Source organism: Pinus tabuliformis, chromosome 8 (genome assembly GCF_031772625.1).
Source record: "Pinus tabuliformis cultivar Carrire ecotype Pingquan chromosome 8, CPIR1, whole genome shotgun sequence".
Taxonomy (NCBI): domain Eukaryota; kingdom Viridiplantae; phylum Streptophyta; class Pinopsida; order Pinales; family Pinaceae; genus Pinus; species Pinus tabuliformis.
The window spans coordinates 311,077,710-311,098,454 of record NC_142294.1 but is presented as its reverse complement, the minus strand read 5'-3'; the positions used below and the strand labels follow the sequence as shown (position 1 = coordinate 311,098,454).

At 39.1% G+C, this 20,745-nt stretch overlaps 1 protein-coding gene across 1 annotated transcript in view; it reads right to left on the bottom strand.

The window, feature by feature from the left end:
* LOC149235385 (zinc finger (C2H2 type) family protein) overlaps positions 1 to 20,745 on the bottom strand; it is a 188,652-nt gene that overhangs the window by 30,355 nt on the left and 137,552 nt on the right. Inside the window, exon 4 of the mRNA XM_089372096.1 lies at positions 16,781 to 16,907. Within this exon, the coding sequence (XP_089228222.1) occupies positions 16,787 to 16,907 (121 nt within the window). The 3' untranslated portion in view covers positions 16,781 to 16,786. The remainder of the gene's footprint in view (positions 1 to 16,780; positions 16,908 to 20,745) is intronic.

Genomic DNA, 20,745 nt, shown 5'->3' with positions numbered 1-20,745 from the left:
ATTATTCTTCTAGATCTTCAATTGATGAGTACTAAGACCATGACACAGACCCTTGACTCTAGTATCCTCCAAAAAACCTTGTCACTAACCTTGATGCTCTGCCTCTTCTCTTTCTCGACTTTCCTCTTGATCTCGAACTGCTTTCCTTGGCTCCTTCTAAAGAAACTCATCTCTATCCTTCACACTGCTCCTTCTTGGCTTCCCTAGAGAATCTCGGTCTCTAGGCTTTCACTGGTCTCCTCTAGAGAAACTTGGTCTCTAGATCTCTATCTCAATCACCCAGAGGAATCCTTCTTTTGTTGCCCCAGAAGAAACCTTTTCTTTCATTGCCCAGAAGAAACCTTTCCTTCACTTGCCTAGAAGAAACCTTCGCTTCCCTAGAAGAATACTCATGTGTTGCCCCAAAAGAATCCTCCTTTGCTGCCCAGAAGAATACTCTTTCGCTGCCCAGAAGAGACTCTTCTTATCACTTCTTCACACTTCACTTTGTAGCCCTTCTTCTTCACACTTTTGTTTGATCGAATGCAAGTCGAGTTGCTTGTCTTCAAGTGAGGCCGAGTTAGGCTATATATACACTTGTTCTCATGTCCTTTAGGCCGACATTATCTCAAAAGTTAGGCCGACTTCTTCTAGCATGTTCTTCCATCGTTGTAGGCCGACTTCAAGAGGATAAGTAAGAAGGCCTTGGAGAATACCTTACATAGACAAATTTGACCTTTTACAAAGTGTAACATGACTTCATTACATGACAATGACTTTATCATTTTATGACTAGATGACAAATAAATCTGAAAGACTCTCAATGGGAGTCTTGACTCAAAAATAAAATCTCTTGCTCATGAAACCCGTGAAGCAAGTCAATGTAATAATTTCATTTTTCTTCTTTACATCTCATTACATAAAATCATAATTACATGTCATTATGAAGACTGAACCTAGTTACACTTTTCAACATTGTACAACAATAATCATCCAACAGAGGTCGTGTAGGATACTAAAGGAGACATGGATTATGAGGCCTGAAAGCTACGAAAAGAAGAAGACCTTAAATATCAAAAGAAGATGAATGAACAAAAGGGCCATGTGAAAGAGAAAGGAAGATCGGGCACTACTTTGATTACAATATAGAATATAAAGGTTTTACCCAATGCTTTGACTCAGACGTATAAAGCTTTGCAAACAAATGTACCTGTATTAGAATCTAGTTCCTCTAGGGATACAAATCAACACCATCAGCTTGGATTTCCAAAGCAAACCTAGATTCGTCAAGAGACAAAGCAGCAATATATTGCAAAGCAAAAATATTTGAGCATTCAACCATCAGCCTTGAAGAAAATTGGCCAGTTTGTTTCACTAAACAGTGGAAATCCTATGATATTGAGCAGTTTTGGCATTCTAATTTCTACCAGTGATGTTTGTGATGCTTATAGGAATGATGGTGAACTTGTTTCTTATTCAGGGAAAATGATAGATGGGAAAATTAATGATGACTCACAATATGAGGATGATTTCTAGATGATTTCTGGACTCACAATTTTGAAGCCCTTATGTTGCTCCAATGGTTCTAGTCCGAAAGAAGGATGGATCATTTAGACTATGCGTAGATTACCGAGGGTTGAACAAGATAACGATTAAGAACAAGTTTATGATTCCTTTTATAGATGAAATGCTAGATGAACTTCATAGAGCTAGATACTTTTCAAAATTGGACTTGAGATCTGGATACTACCAAATCAAAATAAGGTTAGAGGACATAACAAAGACTGCTTTTCGAACACATGAAGGTCATTGCGAGTTTAAGGTAGTGCCTTTTAAGTTAGCTAATGCTCCTGCAACCTTCGAAGCTAGCATGAATGAGGTATTCCATCCATATCTACGGAAATTTGTGCTGGTGTTCTTTGATGACATACACACTACAACTTAGACCTACCATCTTCAATACTGTTATTTAGCCTGCAACTTCGACCCTACAATTTTGGCCAAGGAAACCCTAGATCAACCTCCTTTTGAGACCTTCCTAGAGCAGAATAGCTCCTCCTAAGGTCAACGAGGTCTAGATAAAGTATCCTTCCCTCCAGCTACAAGATGTTAAACTTCGTCCGCTTGCAACTTCAGCCTCTTCCTTTAGCCCAAAACCCTATAATTTTGCACATGTGAGAGAGATAGAGCCCAAAAAACAAGAGATTCCGTCCTTCCAGCGTCTTCTTGACTTTCGCTCTTCTTCTTCTTGCTTTCAGCTACAGATCAAACCTTTTCTTGATAGATCAAACTTGTGGGGTGTGTGTCCCAAATGAGGTTGAACTGCTCCTTTATATAGCCTTCTCAAGGGGGTCGAATTCCTCGACTTGATGTTTCCAGGGCCAACTTGTACTTTGGAGATTCCATGACTTTCTAGACTCAAAAATAATTCTTTTTACAAATATATTTTTGCCTGGAAGGGTCTCATAAACATGATGTTGACTCCTTTGACTCAAGACAATAAATCCTAAGACCTAACAAGCCCTAGAAGCACAAAGAACGTGCTTTTACCTAAAATACCATCAATAATGATCATGAAACCCGTGCTTTAATCATAATATTTTTTTATTTTTCCTTTCTTTTTTGGTACATAGGATACATATTGAAATGAATACAACAATTATGAAGACCGAAACTAGTTACATTTTTCAACATAAAGGGTGACTGAGTGTAACATTGAACTACTATTCCATACTATTTTATTCTTTTAACCATATCGGCCATTAGCAAAGGGGATTGTGGACCAAATTGGGAAATTTGATCCAAGTCAACCCCTTAGTGGCTAATTAGAAAAATGTATTGAGATATTTTATGAAAAAATTACTAAATCTCCAACCTGTGGATGACTAGTAAATTACTATTTTGAGGAGTCAAAACTAGTTGTTAGCTAGTCATTACCAAATTTTATATAAAAGGCTAGCCGCCCCTCATTCTATGGTTGTTGTTATTTAAGAATAGTGCTATCATAATAAAAAAGCTCATTCTTGCAAACCTTCGTATATGCTTTTAATATGCATTGTGTGGAGTGATTCTTCTTTTCATTCTTTTCTTTTATTATGCCCTGGGGTTTTATTCTAGTTTTCTTTGGGGATAAGTAAAATCATGCTAAAGTTTATAGGTCTTGCCATTGAGGGGCTACATAGTCACGTGGAAGGTGAACACTAGGGGGCAACCCCACTTTGTCAATTTGTTTTGCAGTTCGATCGATCCAAGCAACAGGACCAGTCCAAGAGGGAGCTTCAAATTGTGCAAGGTCTATTCATCACACATTGGCTTTGAAGGCTAGAGACACCACTTCGAGAGAGGTCACTCCTAAGTAGGTTCAAAAATTACCAAGGTAGTTAAGTCAATAATGGAGGCAATTCCTGTCCATGACCAAACCCAATCCCTTTATTTCAATTGGGTATTAACATAACAACGTGTCAATTTCGTGCTCTGACAAGGGCGAGGTAAGTAAAGGCATATAGATATAATCTAGCAACCATTCCTTATTTAAAGAATCTAAAACTTTTCATTTTTTGCAATTAGCTTTAGGGTAAATTAGCTTGCTGAATTTTAATTGTTCATTTTATTTAGAAAGTTGTCCTTGGGAAAACTTGTGCAAATTGTTAAATATAACCAAGCGTAGGTACAAGACTAAAAGTATCATTTCTAGTATATTTTACACTTGTATCAGTTTCAACCATCCAAATGTTAGTTGTTCGTACCCTAGCAAACTAACAATTAGTTCTAAGCAGATTTACGTCTACTAAATAAAAGCACTAGCCAAGGCATTAACCAAATAAATTTAGCGAAAAGCAAACAATACCAATCTCAATCACAAAAATGACACAACAGATTTTCCCTGATCACAATTCTTCATAAAACTTCTAAATTTACTAGGGCTCCCTTCCTAGGAAAATGGCCCAACTAAGGAATTAAATACAACATTGGATCTGATCTAGCTGACCAAACACTCCTTGGTTTATCTAGATCTCCTTGCTACTCATTCCTTGGACCCAACACAATCTTTGAGAAGCCTCTCTCAATCTTATGTTTGTTTTGATGTCTTCTCCTTCTCTCTAGCCTTGCTTTTATAACTTTACATTGAGCTAAATCCCTAACCCTAATCTCCAAAGGGATTGATGCCCGAGATTAGATCTCACCTTACTTGAGATCAAGGGTTGAGATTAAAACATAATCACTAAATAATTTACTCTACTTTTCCTAAGTTTACTTTAGCTCAACAAGCCAATATAATAATCATGTGTTTTTCCTAAGTCTAACTCAGGCTAAGTTACAAAAACACTTTGCTTAGATTAGAGCAAGTATCTAGGGAGATCTTGGGCGACTTCCGCACGCCTAGACACTTAGGCATTTGCGGAAGTACCTACCCAAGCTACAAACATCAACACTCCCTCTTAGCGAGGGAGGTAATTTTTGCATGGCTTCGATCCTACATCTGTTTCCTTGGCTACTCCCTTTGAACTAGAACCTTTCCCTACCCTTTGATCTAGAAGCATCTTCGAAATCTTACAATCCTTGGCCTGGTTCCTAGAAGCCTCCAACTCCTGAACATCTTGTAAGGTCATCTCATACCAAGAGACCCTTTTGACAGATTGGGAGGAATTTGTTAACTACTCCTGCCCTCCTAAACTTAAAGGCTAACTCTCTCTGTCATTTCTTTGCTTTGTGCCTTTACTCGAATAGGTTGTCCCTTCACCCTCATACATGTTGCACTCTCTAACCCCTATGGCATGTGCCTCATCAGAGCTAGATCTATTGGGTTTGATCAGTACCTTCCCATCCTAGAAAGCAACACAGAACCCCTTCTTCTCCATCATGGACACTGCGAGCAAACTCCACCTAGGTTCTGGCACCCACAACATGTCCTTCACTTCCATCCTACCTCTTGACTCAAGTTCAAATATCATTGTTCCAACACCTTTAACTGCATGTTTGGCATCATCACCAAAATCCACATGCAGTTCTAAGTTCCATGTAGCCAAGTTGTTGAACTAATCTCGTACTCCTGTCATATGCCTTATGGCCCCGCTATTTAGCAACCACATACCCACTGGTAATGTGCCTGAGGTAAGGTAGGCAACAAGTACGAATTCAGTCTCAAACTTCCTGGCAAACTCCTCCTAAACTTCTACCAACACAACTACAACTAGTTACATGCCCTTCCCCCTTTCTTCCTCTTCGAACACTCTGAAGTGTAGTGTCTCATCTTATCACAGGAAAAACACTTAACCTTAGTCAAGTCCTTCAATTGTGAGGTTGACTCGTCACCCCTGTTGCTCGAACCTTTGCTCCTCGTTGCCCGACTGGCAAAAGTAAGGTTCTCATCATCCCCACTCTTTTGTTGTCATCAAGACAAAGATTTCTCCCAGATCTCCTTCTGGGTGAAGTCATCCCACAATCTTCAGAACTTGTTCAGGGTTGTCCTTACAAGCTCATCATTTGGCAAGGTTATCGCAACAACTCCAAGCTCATCTTGAACTTTCTCAATCCTTGTGAGGTATGACGCCATGATGTCTAATTCAATCATCTTGGTGTTCCTGAGCTTGTCCCTCAACACCATTTTTCGATTTTGATTCACTTTGATATAAGTTCATCAGAGCGGTCCACATCTCAAAGGCACTATCCTTCCCTGATATGTGAGGGATCACATGATTCTTCACCCCATCCATGATGATACGTCTAGCCTTCATATCCTTCAACTCGTGAGCTGCCAGAGTTGTAGAGTCTGAAGAATCTGTAACCTAGGTGGTTGCAAACTCCCATAGGTTGTTCTCCTTGAAAACCAATGCTATCCTCCCCTTCCATGGACTGAAGTTTTAAGCCGTGTCTAACTTGTCCTCAAACCTAGGATCGATTGATGCCATCTAAAAATCAACTAAAAGCATTATCATATCCTGATTAGTACGATCTCTCCCTCTAAGTGTTGACCTTTGCCAATCACAGTAGCAAAACTCCTGCAGGCCCTGACCACTTCTCTAGCCTACTATCTGACTACCTCTACTAGTCTATCTGACTAGTTGTGTGGTTGGCTTGCTAACAGCTACTCGTCCTTATGGCACCTAACTATAACCATGTGTACCCACAGTTCTCTCTCTATTGACAATAGTTGTGATCCTTGTGTGGCTACAACTAGGTTTTCTCTGCCCACATCCACAACTGACTCTGATGGTTATTACAGACTTTGCTTGAGTCTCTATGCACTACAACTAAGCCCAACCACTCCTATGCCGCAAGTTGGCCTGCTACACCTACTACACTCACTCCTATCATCCCCTTTTTATGGTGTGTCCTTGTAGTTGTTGTTGTCCACCTCTTCTAGCGGTTGTCTACACCCAATAACCAAATCCTTTTGTGTTTGTGATTAAGTATCCATTGGATTTGTTGTGTCGATCGTTCGACTCTACTCACCCTCACCATTTGTTCCCTTATGTGTATGTGTTTGCCTATCATTTTCTTGTCTCAACCCACTCGCAACCCTCGACATGGTTTTGTCCCTACATCCATTTCCTCGAGTGACAGTTGTTATTTCTTTGCGGGCTAATGGTTGCAACATTGTTGACTTGTGTTGCCACCTTTCCGTCCACTGCCTAACCCATATATTGTTGGCGTTGTTCCTTGACGCCCTCCCTTACACTTGCAATCGTCGGTCATTTTTACTTGCTTTTATCGTGTCGCCTTCGACCAATTTCTACCCAGAGCTCCTATTGTCGTGGTCTAGTCGACTATCGGTTAAGTGTGGCCCTATGTGAGGGCCCCCCCTACCTGGTCTTCACCACCACTCCACCGGGAAACTATCAACCACCAAATTCCTTAGCGACTAGCGACTGGCCCACTCAATTGCATGTCTGCCACCCCCTCTCTTTTTTTTATTTTTTTTAAATCATCCCCTTCTAATTACTAAAAACAACCGACCCCGTTCCTTAAAAGATTTCTCTTCAGTGATATAACCATTCGGCTAATTTACTTTTGCCCCTTAAAAAAAATTGTCTCATGCAATCCCCATTGATCCTAGACCCCGACAATCACGTACAAACTTGGCTTCCTGTGATTCAGAGATCAGTACCTTAGAGTTCTCGCTCTAATACCATGTTAGTTTTTCGTACTTTAGCAAACCAACATTTAGTTCCAAGCATATTTATGTCTATTAAATAAAAGCCCCAGCTAGGGTATTAATCAAATAAATTCAGCAGAAAGCAAACAATACCAATCTCAACCACAAAAATGACACAACAGGCTATACCCAATCACAGTTTTTCATTAAACGTCTGAACATACTAGGGCTCCCTTCCTGGAAAAATGGCCCAACTGAGGAATTTCATACAACAGGATCTTATCCAGCTGATCAAGCCCTCCTTGGCTGATCTGGATCTCTTTGTTACCCCTTAACTCGACCCAACACACTCACTGAAAAGCCTTTCTCAATCTTTTTTTGCAGCACTTCTGTCTTCTCCTTCTCCCTAGCCTTGCTTTTATAACTTTACATTGAGTTAAATTCTTAACCGTTATCTCCAAAATGATTGACAGCTGAGACTAAATCTTACCTCACTTGAGATCAAGGGCTGATATTAAAACATAATCTTTGAAGTAATTTACTTTATTTTTCCTAAGTTTACTTTAGCTCAATAAGCCAACATAATAATTATGTGTTTTTCCTGAGTCTAACTTCGGCTAAGTCGCAAAGACACTTTGCTCACACTAGAGAAAGTATTTAAGGAGATATTGGGCAACTTAAGCACGCCTAGACGCTTAGGCTTGTGCAGAAGTGCCTGCCCGAGCTACAAACATCGACACCAAGTGAATTCATCTATCACCAAACCTCTTCCATTTACTCTCTTTGTACTTCAATTATGCATTTTATTGGTTTTGGAGTAAATTTTAGATAATTACAACCATCTTTAACATACAAATCTAAATCTTGAAATTTCTACGTGAATCGACCAAATGGGTTTCAACCAAAATTCTAAAAAGTGATTTCTAGCACTTTTTCAGCTATTTTAGGTTGAGGGGAGACCCCAAAAGCCTCAAAATTGACCCACATACCTCTCCACCTCTAGACTCACAATCTGGACATGTGTAGACACTTGTAAGGTGGTTGTTATACACTACATAGGTTGTTGTCTCTGCATTTTATGCAGACTTTACAGTCTGATATATAGAACAGCAAGATGTTTTGACTGTATCTTTCTAATCAGCAACCAAATCGGAAACTATGTACATATTTGATTAGATTATTTTCTGTAGACCAAATTCCACCATAGGTTATATACTATATCTTGTATGTTTTGATGCTATTAAAATTGTTGTTTAGTTTTCTGTTGTACATCCAAAAATTTTAGAGCAAAGTAGTTTCCAAAAAGTGAACACCTCCACTCCAAGTTATACCACGTAAGGCATTAATCTTAATTGAGGTCTATTGGAATTAACTTGGGGACTCTCCCTTGGTTGTTTAGGAGGATGTTTGGCCTAAATAGGGGGGCTTGGGCCTAGGTGACAATGGACCCCTACCCTCTGTGTGCCCATCCAGCAGGTTGCCAGGACCTTAGTAACCTTGCTAATCCAATTGGTAGCAAGTGCCATTAGGATCTTAATTTTCTCTAATATATGAAAGGAAGAAATGCAAAAAATATTTGATTAGATTATTTTCTCTAGACCAAATTCCATAGGTTATATACTATATCTTGTATGTTTTGATGCTATTAAAATTGTTGTTTAGTTTTCTGTTGTACACCCAAAAAATTTACAGCAAAGTAATTGCCAAAAAGTGAACACCTCCACTCCAAGTTATACCACATAAGGCATTAATCTTAATTGAGGTTTATTGGAATTAACTTGGGGACTCCTCCCTTGGTTGTTTAGGAGGATGTTTGGCCTAATAAGGGGGGCTTGGGCCTAGGTGACAATGGACCCCTACCCTCTGTGTGCCCATCCAGCAGGTTGCCAGGACCTTAGTAACCTTGCTAATCCAATTGGTAGCAAGTGCCCTTAAGATCTCAATATTCTCTAATATATGAAAGGAAGAAATGCAAAACCCACAAGATCAAATGAGAAGAGACAAGAATAGAACAAAATAAATTATTGACCCTGAGAAATAATTAAAAACAACCACAACTTCAACGATCAGGTATGATGCAAAATCCATACATCAAAATATAGGAGACAGCACAAAATACAAAAGCTTCAATCCGATGCAACATCTCGATTTGGTGGCCACACATCTCCATCTCCTCATGGAGCTTCTGGAACTTCTGAATACAGAAGAACAATAGCAAATTCCCTTAATATTGGTGGGAGGGATGAGATGGATGTAAAAGAAATGTGACTTCGCTATGCTTGCGATATAACATTCAATGTTCTTCGCTCCCCCTATTGGCAAGATGTGGTTAAGGCCATCAATGAAGCCCCTAGAGGATACAAAAGCCCTATGACACGGTTTACAAATGAGTGGGGGGACTTTGGGGTATCCATTGTACCAGATAGTTGGAAAAATGTTGAAAACCAACATATGATATATGTTCTTGGTTTTTCTACTAGTGGTGCAGTGTTTCTTACAATGCATGACTCCTCAAACATTCCATCTTAAAAAAACCAGACCACCTATTGAAAACAATTAATGATGTTGGCCCTTGTGATGCAATTCAAGTAATCACTGATAATGCGACAAATTGTAAGGGAGTGGGAAAAATCATTAAGCGAATTTATCCACACATCATTCGGTCCAATTTCTTCATGAACACGTTGAACCTCTTGATGCATGATATTGTCAAGCATAAAGAATGTGGATGGCTTAATGACCTGCACAAGAAAGGGAAGCGACTCATCAAATTTGTCAGAGGGCATACAAGGGTCAATTTCTTTTATGGCACTTCCTCCAGGTTGTAGTTGCTTAAGATTGCAAAAACTAGATTTGTTGGTTATTACCTCACCTTTAGGCGCCTATTGAAGGTGAGACCAGCTTTGAGAAATGTTGCCGCAAAATCTAGCAAGCCTTGTAGAGGGCTACCCTACAAGGTGATCACTAGACCAAGTGACAACAATTAGGTACTACCCCACTATCACCACAGCTACTACCCTCTGCCCTTTATGGACTTTAACCAATGGGAGGAGTCCCGATATATAGGTCACCTAATAGATATTCTAGGTTGAGAGGTTCAAGATGACAGAATAGCACACCTAGGGATGGCTCAGCTTAAGAATAAGGTTCAAACTATGAGCAAAGGCAATTCTCATCCCAAGTAGAGGCCAAATTGAAGGCAATGTAAAACCTAGGGTTTGATTGATATATTGTGAGTTGGGATGACCTAAGGTCAAGATGCCATGAAAAGGTTTCCAATAATGACTATTAGCAAGGTAAAGGCACATGAAACCTTCAACAAGCCCCCAAGTGGAAGCTATAACCAAACTAGGGTTTTCTCCTAGGGCAAGAGAAATTATGGATGAAAATGAGAGGAATGGCCACCAAGCCTCAAGGGGAATGATTTTGTGGCAACAACTGCAACCCTTGATGTTGAGACCTTCTAAGACCAAAAGTTCATCTTCCTACTTAATTCACACAAAGCCCTAGTTGGGTCGCTTGGCCTATGACCTTATAAGGGCCAAATTAGAGAAGAGAGAAAATTCAAATTTATGGATAAAAGATGACTTGATCACCAACTAGACAAGGCCAATGCCTAGTCCTTGGGTGGATGGAGTCTAAGGATGCTTAAGATAAGCTATAACTTGCAAAGGAGTAAGGATGTTTGATGCCCTAGCACAAACCCTAACTATTGCCTTTGTGAGGGATCAAGGTCACTTGGGAGAGCTATAATCAAGATACACCAAGGGGATTGCCATTCACATATCATACATGAGTAATGCATACAATAATGAGATCTATATTCTATGCAATTGATTTTCAATAAATTAGGGCACAATAGAAAAACCCTAGATCATCAATTTATTCCATAAATTAGACATAAAATCAGAAAATATTCAATAAACAAGGTCACTTACAAGACAATATGCATGAACAATCCTTTATTGATCCAAGACAACTTCTCCAAATTCAAGCCAATAGCTCCAATGAACAATAACAATCCAATAGATCACATCTTCACCAAGAAAAAGAGGCTAAAATCTCTCTAAGGAGGGTCAACATAGTCCAAGAGATGATGATGAAAATGAAATAGTCCTCTCCTATATTTATATGAGGAGGAAGAGCCATAATTACTAGCTTAAAGCCCCTACTAACAAGTAAAATTACAACGAAACCCTTGGGTTACAAGCCAACCCAACTAGCTTAGACATAAAAGAAAAAGAAAGCCCACATAAGTGAGTACTGAGCCCTTCTAAGCTCACGTCATCCATATAAGAGGCTCCAAATGTCAAGCATTGGTGCTCTAGAATGCCAAGTGTGATGTAGAAGCACCTAAAAATCATCCTTTGAGGGTTGGCCCTCACATCTCTGTCAATGGCTCTCTATGGTCCCCAAAATCCACCTAGAGTGCCACAAAGGGGTCTCTTGGGTCTTTAACTACTCATAATGTCCATCTCTGCTCCAACATTGATGGCTTTCAAGGTGGTACTAGCCCTTCCATGTCTCTGAAGGTGAGACCATCCTCATCTGGGCCCTGAATTAACTACCATCCCTCATAAGGTGCTAAGGTTAAGGTCACCCTTAGGGTGTGTTGGTCTAGGTGTATCATCCTGAAGGATCATCAAATGTAGTGCGAAGTGGCAAAACGTCCTGGGAGTAGGAGGTGCCCAGGGGTAGGTATGATGTGCTATTGTTGCTCAAAGACCCAAGGCTCTCAACACTTCACCTGTGGGTGCCAATATACTTCTCTGGGGACCAGGTACCTATGGGTAAGGTCCGTAGGTCATGGGTTGTTGAGCAACTTGACAATCACAACATAAAGTCTAGTGAAAGCAATGAGTCATTAGGGACAATAATCATTATTACATCTAAGTGAACCAAGCTTGAATATAATGGGCTATTTAACATTTCAAATAAGGATTCCATTCCAAAATTAGGCCTTGAGCTTGCAATTGTGTGTCATCCCTAGGTAGGAGTGGCTAAAGGACAACCCTATTAGGTGCTTCCGAGGTAGTAACATTTCCTCAATCCACCCTTCAATTGATAGGTGTTAGTGAATAATGATGGCACAGAGGAGAGAAGACTTCATGGCCAAGTGCCATGGTCAAAGGGACCAGTGTAATGGGGATCCACGTCCTGAGTGTATAGATGTGAGGAGAGAGGAATTGTGGATGCACAAGTTACCAACTCAGCCTTTGTTTTTCCACCCATCTTGTGCGCCTTTTACTTTTGCTTGATCTTTCTTTGTATGTTGCTTGTAGCTCAAAGGGTTAGAGCTTGTTTTGAATGGATATATAGCAGTTGTATTACCCCTTAAGGATGATTCATATCATTGCTCATCGGGGTTGGGACATCCAAGGGTTCCTTTTATGATGTAAAGGAGCAATATGTCCTCAAGAACTAGATGTTGGCCACAATGAGAGGTAGAGCTCATTTTATAGGCTTTTTGCCCACGTGCTAATGTGTATGTCCTGGCCATCTTTTGCTTTTTGATATTCTTTTATTTTATTTTGTGGCCATGATATGCTCTTTCTTTTTCTTTTAGCTACATCAACCTCGTAGGGCAAAGTTTCGAGCCCTACCCAAGTATGAGGCTATGTGGGTGTCAAATCCTAGAGAACCAGTAGTCAATTGAACTCGAAGAACGGATGTGAGATAAGAGGGTTTGTAATGTATGATGGAAAGTGATAAGCATGGAATAGGGATAGATGGAACCACACTATCTCAATCAGGGCTTCCCAAGTAGTGTCTCCTTTGGGCCATTAGGGGAGGTCCCACTAGACTAGGGTCGAAGATTAACCCACCATTTAAGTTGAGGGAACAAGATCAAGGTCAAAACCCCCACTTCTTCTAGTTCACCCCATAATCCATATCAAATGCCCAAACACAAACAAGCATAAGCACCCAACCGAAAAATGAATAAAGTATCTTTTGATCAAAAGCCCAACTTCATCCACATCCAACTGGATGGGCGAGAAGCATATGACTAAGGCAAGTGGCAAAGATATAATGGCACATCATCAACTAGTGGTGATTGTCAGAGGCTGCATGGTTGGTCGGTTAGACGTGAAGAATGGGAGAAAAAATTTCTCTTGTAGGATTAGCCATTTTGGTGGGTAACAAGTACTATGGTAATAAGCAATGTAAGGGATGAAATTTGAATTGATAGAGATGGTGCTAATGTAGTGAAGGAGACTCTTCTTGACAACCATTTTTGGTCACATGTTAGATATGTTTTGCAATTCAACAAGCCAATTTATCACAAGATCAAGTTTTCATATTCAGAATGACCAATAATTGGGAAGGTGTAAGAGCATATGGATAGCATGTTGGGGCAGATTAAAGTCACTATTGAGCCTAGAGATGCTTGGATAATCATGTTGGTGTAGACGTGGAAAAACGATGGGAAATGCTAAACATTTTGTTACATGCCTTAGCATATGTTCTGACATCTGAATAGTATCATGTATCATGCCTCCCATCATTGTAACTTGGTTAGGGGGCCAAAAGAAACCACACCAAGATCCAAAGGTTCAGGTTGGGTATAAGAAAGCATTAGACAAATTGGTCCCTAATGAGAAGGAGCGTGACACCATATAGACACAGTTGAGCGACTACATCCTTTGCAATAGTGTCATTGGAACCAACCATACAATCAGGGGGAATTTGTTTGCTTTCGAGTGGTGGAACATGCATGGTGGTGCTACACCACAACTACACTATTTGGAAACATGGGTGCTTTCACAAGTGGTAAACGCTTCATCAGCAAAGAGGTATTGAAGCACCTACATTTTCATCCATAATGTCAAAAGAAACAAGCTAAATATAAACCGGTCAGAGAGCTTGGTTTAGTCCCATTACTATCACGTATAAGGCCCATCAATTTGTTGTGTTTAGGGGATGCATTTATAAATTGCATGAACTACCTAAAATTGTCAATGACACGAATTAAGAATTATTAGTATTGGAGGTGACATTTTGTATTAACTTGTACTACTTTGTCATTCAATAACAACTATTGCCCTCAAATTGATGGGCAAACAAAAATTATGAATAAGACTTTAAAGGCTTCAATGGTTGTACTTAGAAGAAAATTGGTATTCCACCCATTGAGGTTGAATGGTGTGACTCCATCCATGGCTTTGTCAGTGGCAGTAAAATGATGGGTGTCTGAAGCACAGAATTGGTCAAGTTGTGCAAGAAGGGCAAGAAGCAATGTCATTTTTGACCTCTTATCACCCCTTCACACCTTTGAACAATAATTTTTCAGCCCTTGCCTTTGCACTCTTGAAAAGAACGTGGTCACTTGAGAATGATAGATAGGGCACCACTAACATGGACATCAAACCACTTAATGACAAATAGGGGTCTGCCTCAAATGACAAAGATGATCATTCGCTGAATGTTGGGCCTAATCCTAACCTAAATCACAATGTTAGCTTAATCTTATCTATCTAGTTCTAAAATCAACAAACTCAAAGATAAAAATGAGGTTCAATTAAGTTCAACAAATCCCAATCAAAACTCTAATCACATTCCACTTGTCTTTGAGTTCTTCCCTCTCCATACAATTTCCTTCTCTAGCATTTGTTCAATCCCAGACGTTTCCCATGCAATCGCTCACCCACTACTAACATGCATACGATTTTTTGTTGCCGCTAAACAATCAACCAGGACCCTTATCATTGTTGCAACCTCTTGCAATGTCATGTTGCAACTAGCATACTATGATTCAATGTGGAGTCTAGATAGAGGGGAGAAGGTAGTGACCAACCCAAGCCATACTAGTGTCTGAGTCCTTTGTTGAGTCCTCTCAATCACCCCACCGGTATCAAGTTGTCTCAACTAAGTAAACTATATCAAGCATGCATATATATATATATATATATATGAAATATTATTTATTAGCCCCAAGAGATAGCACAATTGGTCGAGTTCCCGTTGCTAAGTACCATGCCAATTGGGAGGTCACGGGGTCAAATCTCCTCGAATCCTTTGGGGTTAGACACGACCAAATAAGCGGCGGATAGATCCCTTCGGGTGGATTTGCCCGGATTATTACCCTGTATGTAGCGGCCACTCAGTGACTGTGAACCACAGTTGAGAAAATAATATGAAATATTATTTATTATATATTTAATACATGATATGTAAATATATTTTAAAATATAATATATTTTTTAATATGTATATGGTCAAATTTAATGATGAATTTAACAGCCAGCCTTAGTTGAATCTCATTATAAAAACTGAACTCAAACTGAATTTCATCCTTATTGAACTTGAATTTGAACTCAAATCTGAACCATGTGACTTTGATCCCAACAGCAACCTGAATAATTTTCATGGTTATGTGTGATCACTTCATTACCTACATTTATGGCAGGACTTGATAGTGATGCTTTTATGCCAAGTGGCCTTTCAGGACAATAAATTTATTGTTGTATGCCCAAGTGGCAATTTTTATAGGACTCGTGTTGTTTTGAACAGTTTTAAATATTGATAGCTCTTAAGGCTTTTAAAGCCAACTCATTGATAGCTATGGTGGAAGTCACACAACCCACTTTTTCGGTATAAGTGCCCAACATGTAGATATTTAGTCATTTTTTTGTATCTAGAGGAATCGGAAACTGAGCTAAACTTGTACTCGTGTGACATAAAGTCGGATTCCAACTGCTACCACTATAACCCCTAGGTGCCTATGTATGCCCCTTCCATGGGCATAGGTGAATCAGGGCGATTTGAACCTCGAAATTCCTCGTACATAACACTTCATTTCCACGGGCATTGCCAATTGCACTGACCCCCAGGAGCTACATATTTAGTTATATTAATAGTTAAAAGAAGCATCTAATACAAATAAAAACAAAAACAAAATATTTTCATAAAAAGTGGCCAAATTATGGTTAAGATTCATCATTCATGTGATATGAAATCTCTATAAATACTCTAACAACAGTCCTACTATATGTGTGTTTTGGATATGTGTCAACTCCGAAGGCAAAGTCTCCATCCAGTGGCCACCATTCACATGCAAAAAAACCTGTAACATAACTTTATTTTACCTATTATGATAAAGCCTAAGCAAAAAGCCCAAACATAAAGCAATATCTGAAGTTAAGGAAGTAGAAAACAAAGAAAGTGCAATTCAGTAAACACTGCCACATAGGATAAAACTTAAACCGAACGTCATTCTACTGTTTAACTGAGATTTCATAGTGAAATAAACCCTGACAAAAAGTTATCGGTGCAAATAATGAAAAACTCAAGGCATCAGATTGCACTCATAGAAGATAACCCCTACTGTGACAAATGGTGGAGGTAGCAGCCCCTGAAATACATAAAACCAGAAGAACAAAAACATGCAAAGCCTCATTAAGTTTCTGATGTTTCATCTTCAATTCTGCCCTACATTTGGGCTATACCTCAAACATGGTGACTCATATTGGAGACAAAAAGGCATTACAAGTTAATATATGCAGTTAAATTTTACACACACATAAATGCCCCAGTTCTATCTTTTTCTCACAAAAATTTAAATGCATAAAATTAGGTCCATTACAAGGCACTTCTCTTGACATACAATATCGAAAATACTATATTGTTGCTTACATTAAGTGTGTAGAACATTAACCTACATGTTATTACTATTATAGCTAACAATGTTGCCACACAGATGCTTACCAGCAGTCAAAGTGACATAGAGAAAATAGTATCCTGCAATTTTGGTCCATTGTCTGGCATACCCATACCAGCAGCAAGCTCAGCATCCAGCTGTGTATGAGGTGCAGGTCCTTGCATTTGCTTTACCCTACAGAAGTGAAGGAAGAATCCATAGAAATACAAGAGCATCATAAGTAAGTGAAGGCAGCCTATGCTTCAGCCAGTAAGAACCATCTACAAACGCACAATATATAACCTTTAGCATTTTACAGAAAAGATAATTAATCAAGTAGAAAGAATTTATTACAAAATGGACCAATTACAAGGACAATTGCACTAAGTTGAAACAATCATTTTCAGATTTGTCCCTTACACAACAAAATAAATAGAAGTTCACTCAGGCAGTATGTTGCAAGGTTCGGTGAACTTCAACCTTGAGCTTCGAAATTCAGCAAACCTTAAAAAAAAAATTGAGGTTCAGCGACCAAGTTCATAGCTCAAGCTCATGACCTCATGTCGCAAGTCAAGCTAGTAATATATCCTTGCAATTTCCAAGTCCATGATAGCATTTTTAATTTTTATAGATGTTGATTTCTCAGTATTTTATACTATATTTCATTTTAAGTTTATAACTTTATATATTTATATATATAGAAAATGCATATGGATGAACCTAATGGAAAACCTCATTTGAACCTCATCAAAAAATTCAAACTTCAACCAAACCAAATCATTTCCAAACTGAACTCGAACCCAAACCATGTGACAGCCAAAGTTGAGGTAATGTTCATTGTTGACTAAAAAAGGTTACTTGTGTTTCCGACAGCTAGTTGAACACTGAAACTACAAGAGTGGCTAGATCTTCCAGAATCAAGTGAAATTTCCAAACCCTCAATGACTGTTGCCCTAATATTCTGTTAATTAATGTAGCAAATCCACAAAATTTTTGATCTGATAATATGAACAATCTGAAAACAATTTTCTTTTCAAATAGACACAATTTATTTACCAAATAGCAAAGGAATAGAACAGAAATAATTGCACAAATTCACACAACAATTTTCTAGGGAACCCAACTGGGAAAAATGCTCGCTTGCTTCAGAATTTTATTGAAGAAAAATGAGGAATGGATCTGATACAAATACAAGCTAGTTTCAATCTGAAAATACAATGATTCTACTGCCTGTCCTAGGCCTGAAACCCCTGCTTGATAGCTGATCTGCTTCCTCCTTCTATGCACACTAGAGGCTCTGATTTCCTAGCGCAAATCCTTAGGAAATAACCTCCTATTTCCTAGTGCTGGCTGAGCTCCTATTAAATAGGGAATTTCCCTATTTCTATGCGCACTCCAAAGAGAAATTGCTCTCCACAATAACTCGCACAAGAAGAAAACCCTTCGCTTGTTCCTCCACAAGTTCTCTTGCTCACAAACTTGTGCTCAAGAATAATGAATACAAAGTGTGTGTTAGGCCAGGAGGTAACTCCACAATGTTAATTGTGTCGATTGCATTACTCAGTAAATGTAATATACATGAGTGACCGACCCTTGGGATTCCAATTCCAAGGTCTCTTGGTCCTCCCTAACGTATGACTAATCACAACTGAAACTATGTTACAATATTTTACAATAATCCCCATCCTTTCAGATTAGGTGTCAACATTTCCCCCCTTAATCTGAAGGGGATGTTGGTGGGTCCAAGCATCATTCTGAAATTTTGAAATTTGTCTCTTCCAAGTGCTTTGGTGAAGATGTTTGCAATCTGTTCATTTGTGGAACAATGCCGCAGGTGTATTGTCTTGGCCTCAACATGATGTTGAATCAGATGATATTTTGTATTTATGTGCTTGGTTCGATCATGGAACTCTGGGTTCTTGGCCAACTTTATCGCAGAAGTGTTGTCAATCAAAAGAGGAGTTCACTGCTCTTGTTTCACCTGCAAATCCTCCAGAATTTTCCTGAGCCACACAATTTCTTTTGTTGCTTCAACTGCAGCCACATATTTTGCCTCAGTTGTGGAATCTCTTGGAACTAACTATTTGCGTGTCCTGCAGGAGACAACCCCTAATCCAAGACTCTATGCTCCACTTTCTTTACCTCCATCGAAGTCTGAATCAGAGTATCCAACCAAGATGAAGTCACCCACCTGTCTATATTTGAGCCCAAAGTCTTGAGTTCCCTTCAAGTACCTTAGAACATTTTTTGCAGCAGACCAATGACCCTCACAAGGCTTTTGCATAAACTTGGAGAGGATTCCAACAACAAATGAAATGTTTGGTCTGGTAGTAGTCAAGTAGTTGAGACTTCCTACAAGTTGTTTATACTTCGTTGCATCCTCAAATTATTTTCCTTCAGTGGATGTGAGCTTTAAGTTATGTTCCATTGTAGTCAAAGGATTGCACTCATCCATGCCAAACTTGCTCAACAAATCTTCAATGTACTTCTTCTGAGAGAGAAATATAAACTTTGGATGTTTGTTTACTTCAATACCAAGATAGTAGTGAACATAGCCCAAATTTCTCATTTCAAAGCCTTTGCGCAATTCCCTCTTTATGGATGCAATGTAGTCCTCATTTTTCCCTGTCATTAGAAGATCATCTACATACACTACACAATATACAATTGTTTTGCCAACTTTCTTGACAAACAAAGTTGCATAATCAAGATCATAGTGTTTGAAGTTAAGTTTCAGAAGATGCTCTGTTAACTTCTCATAGCAGGCTCAAGGTGCTTGCTTGAGTCCATATAAGGATTTTTACAAGCTTGCATACTTTTTGTTCCTGACCCTTCACAACAAATCTTTCTGGTTGGGACATAAAAACATTTTCTTTTAGATCTCCATTCAAGAAAGTAGTATTTACATCCATTTGATGGACTTTCCAATTGTTTTATGCTGCCAAGGCAAAGAGTGTTCGGATGGTAGCCCATTTTGTTGTCGGGGCAAAAGTCTCCTCATAGTCAACCCCTTCCTTTTGTGCAAAACCTTTAGCCACAAGCCTGGCTTTATGCTTGTCAAGTGAGCCATCTACTTTATACTTGTTCTTGAAGACCCACTAGCAGCCAATTGGTGTGGTTCCTAATGGAGGATCAACCAGCTTCCAGGTGCCATTCTTTATCAGGGCATCATATTCTTTCTGCATTGCTTAGAAGCAGCTTATTTGAAAGAAGTTGGTTCAGAATCTGTAGAAAAATTTAATTCACAATCATAAGAGAAATCCATATCAATAGGTGAATCAGAATCTTCTACATCACCTCCATCTTGTCTGAAGGAACTTCTAGTTCCTGTCTTTCCAAACCTCATCAAGACAAACATCTTCAAGTGTCTTTATCAGCCATTTGGGAGGACCTTTCTCAGAAGGCCCAGGCTACTCAGGTCACTGAGTTGGGGAATCAATATGCAAACTCCCAATTCTGTCAATCACATCACCCAAAGTGTCAACAGATTCAGAGGTTGGAGCTTCATGTGGGGGAGAGAATGTTTCAAAAGAAGATTCCTCATATTGGTCCAATATAGGAATCCCCCCTTCAAGATGTGGAATCTCATTATAAAACTCCTGAAAAGATTTTGTACGACTGAATCTATCCAAGCGATCAAGTTGCCGCTCAATAGCATTGTCATCCTTGGAAGATTCAAGAAAAATCACATCTCTGGAGATTATAAACTTCTTATTAACTTCATCATAGAGATATTACAGTACCCTCAGAAGATACACTTTCGACTCCTGGCAGCGAGTTTATTTCTCTGTTCCTTAGGTATCAAGGCATAACAGGTGGAACCAAAAACCCTGAGATGCCTCACCGAAGGAATGTGGCTATACCACATTTCATAGGGAGTCTTGTTCTTGATGGCATTAGATGGACATCTATTCTTGATATATACAACACATAGAACTGCATTAGCCCAAAACATAAGTTTAACATTCTTGAAAAGCATCATAGAATGTACCATATTTAAAATTGTCCTGTTCATTCTTTCAACTACATCGTT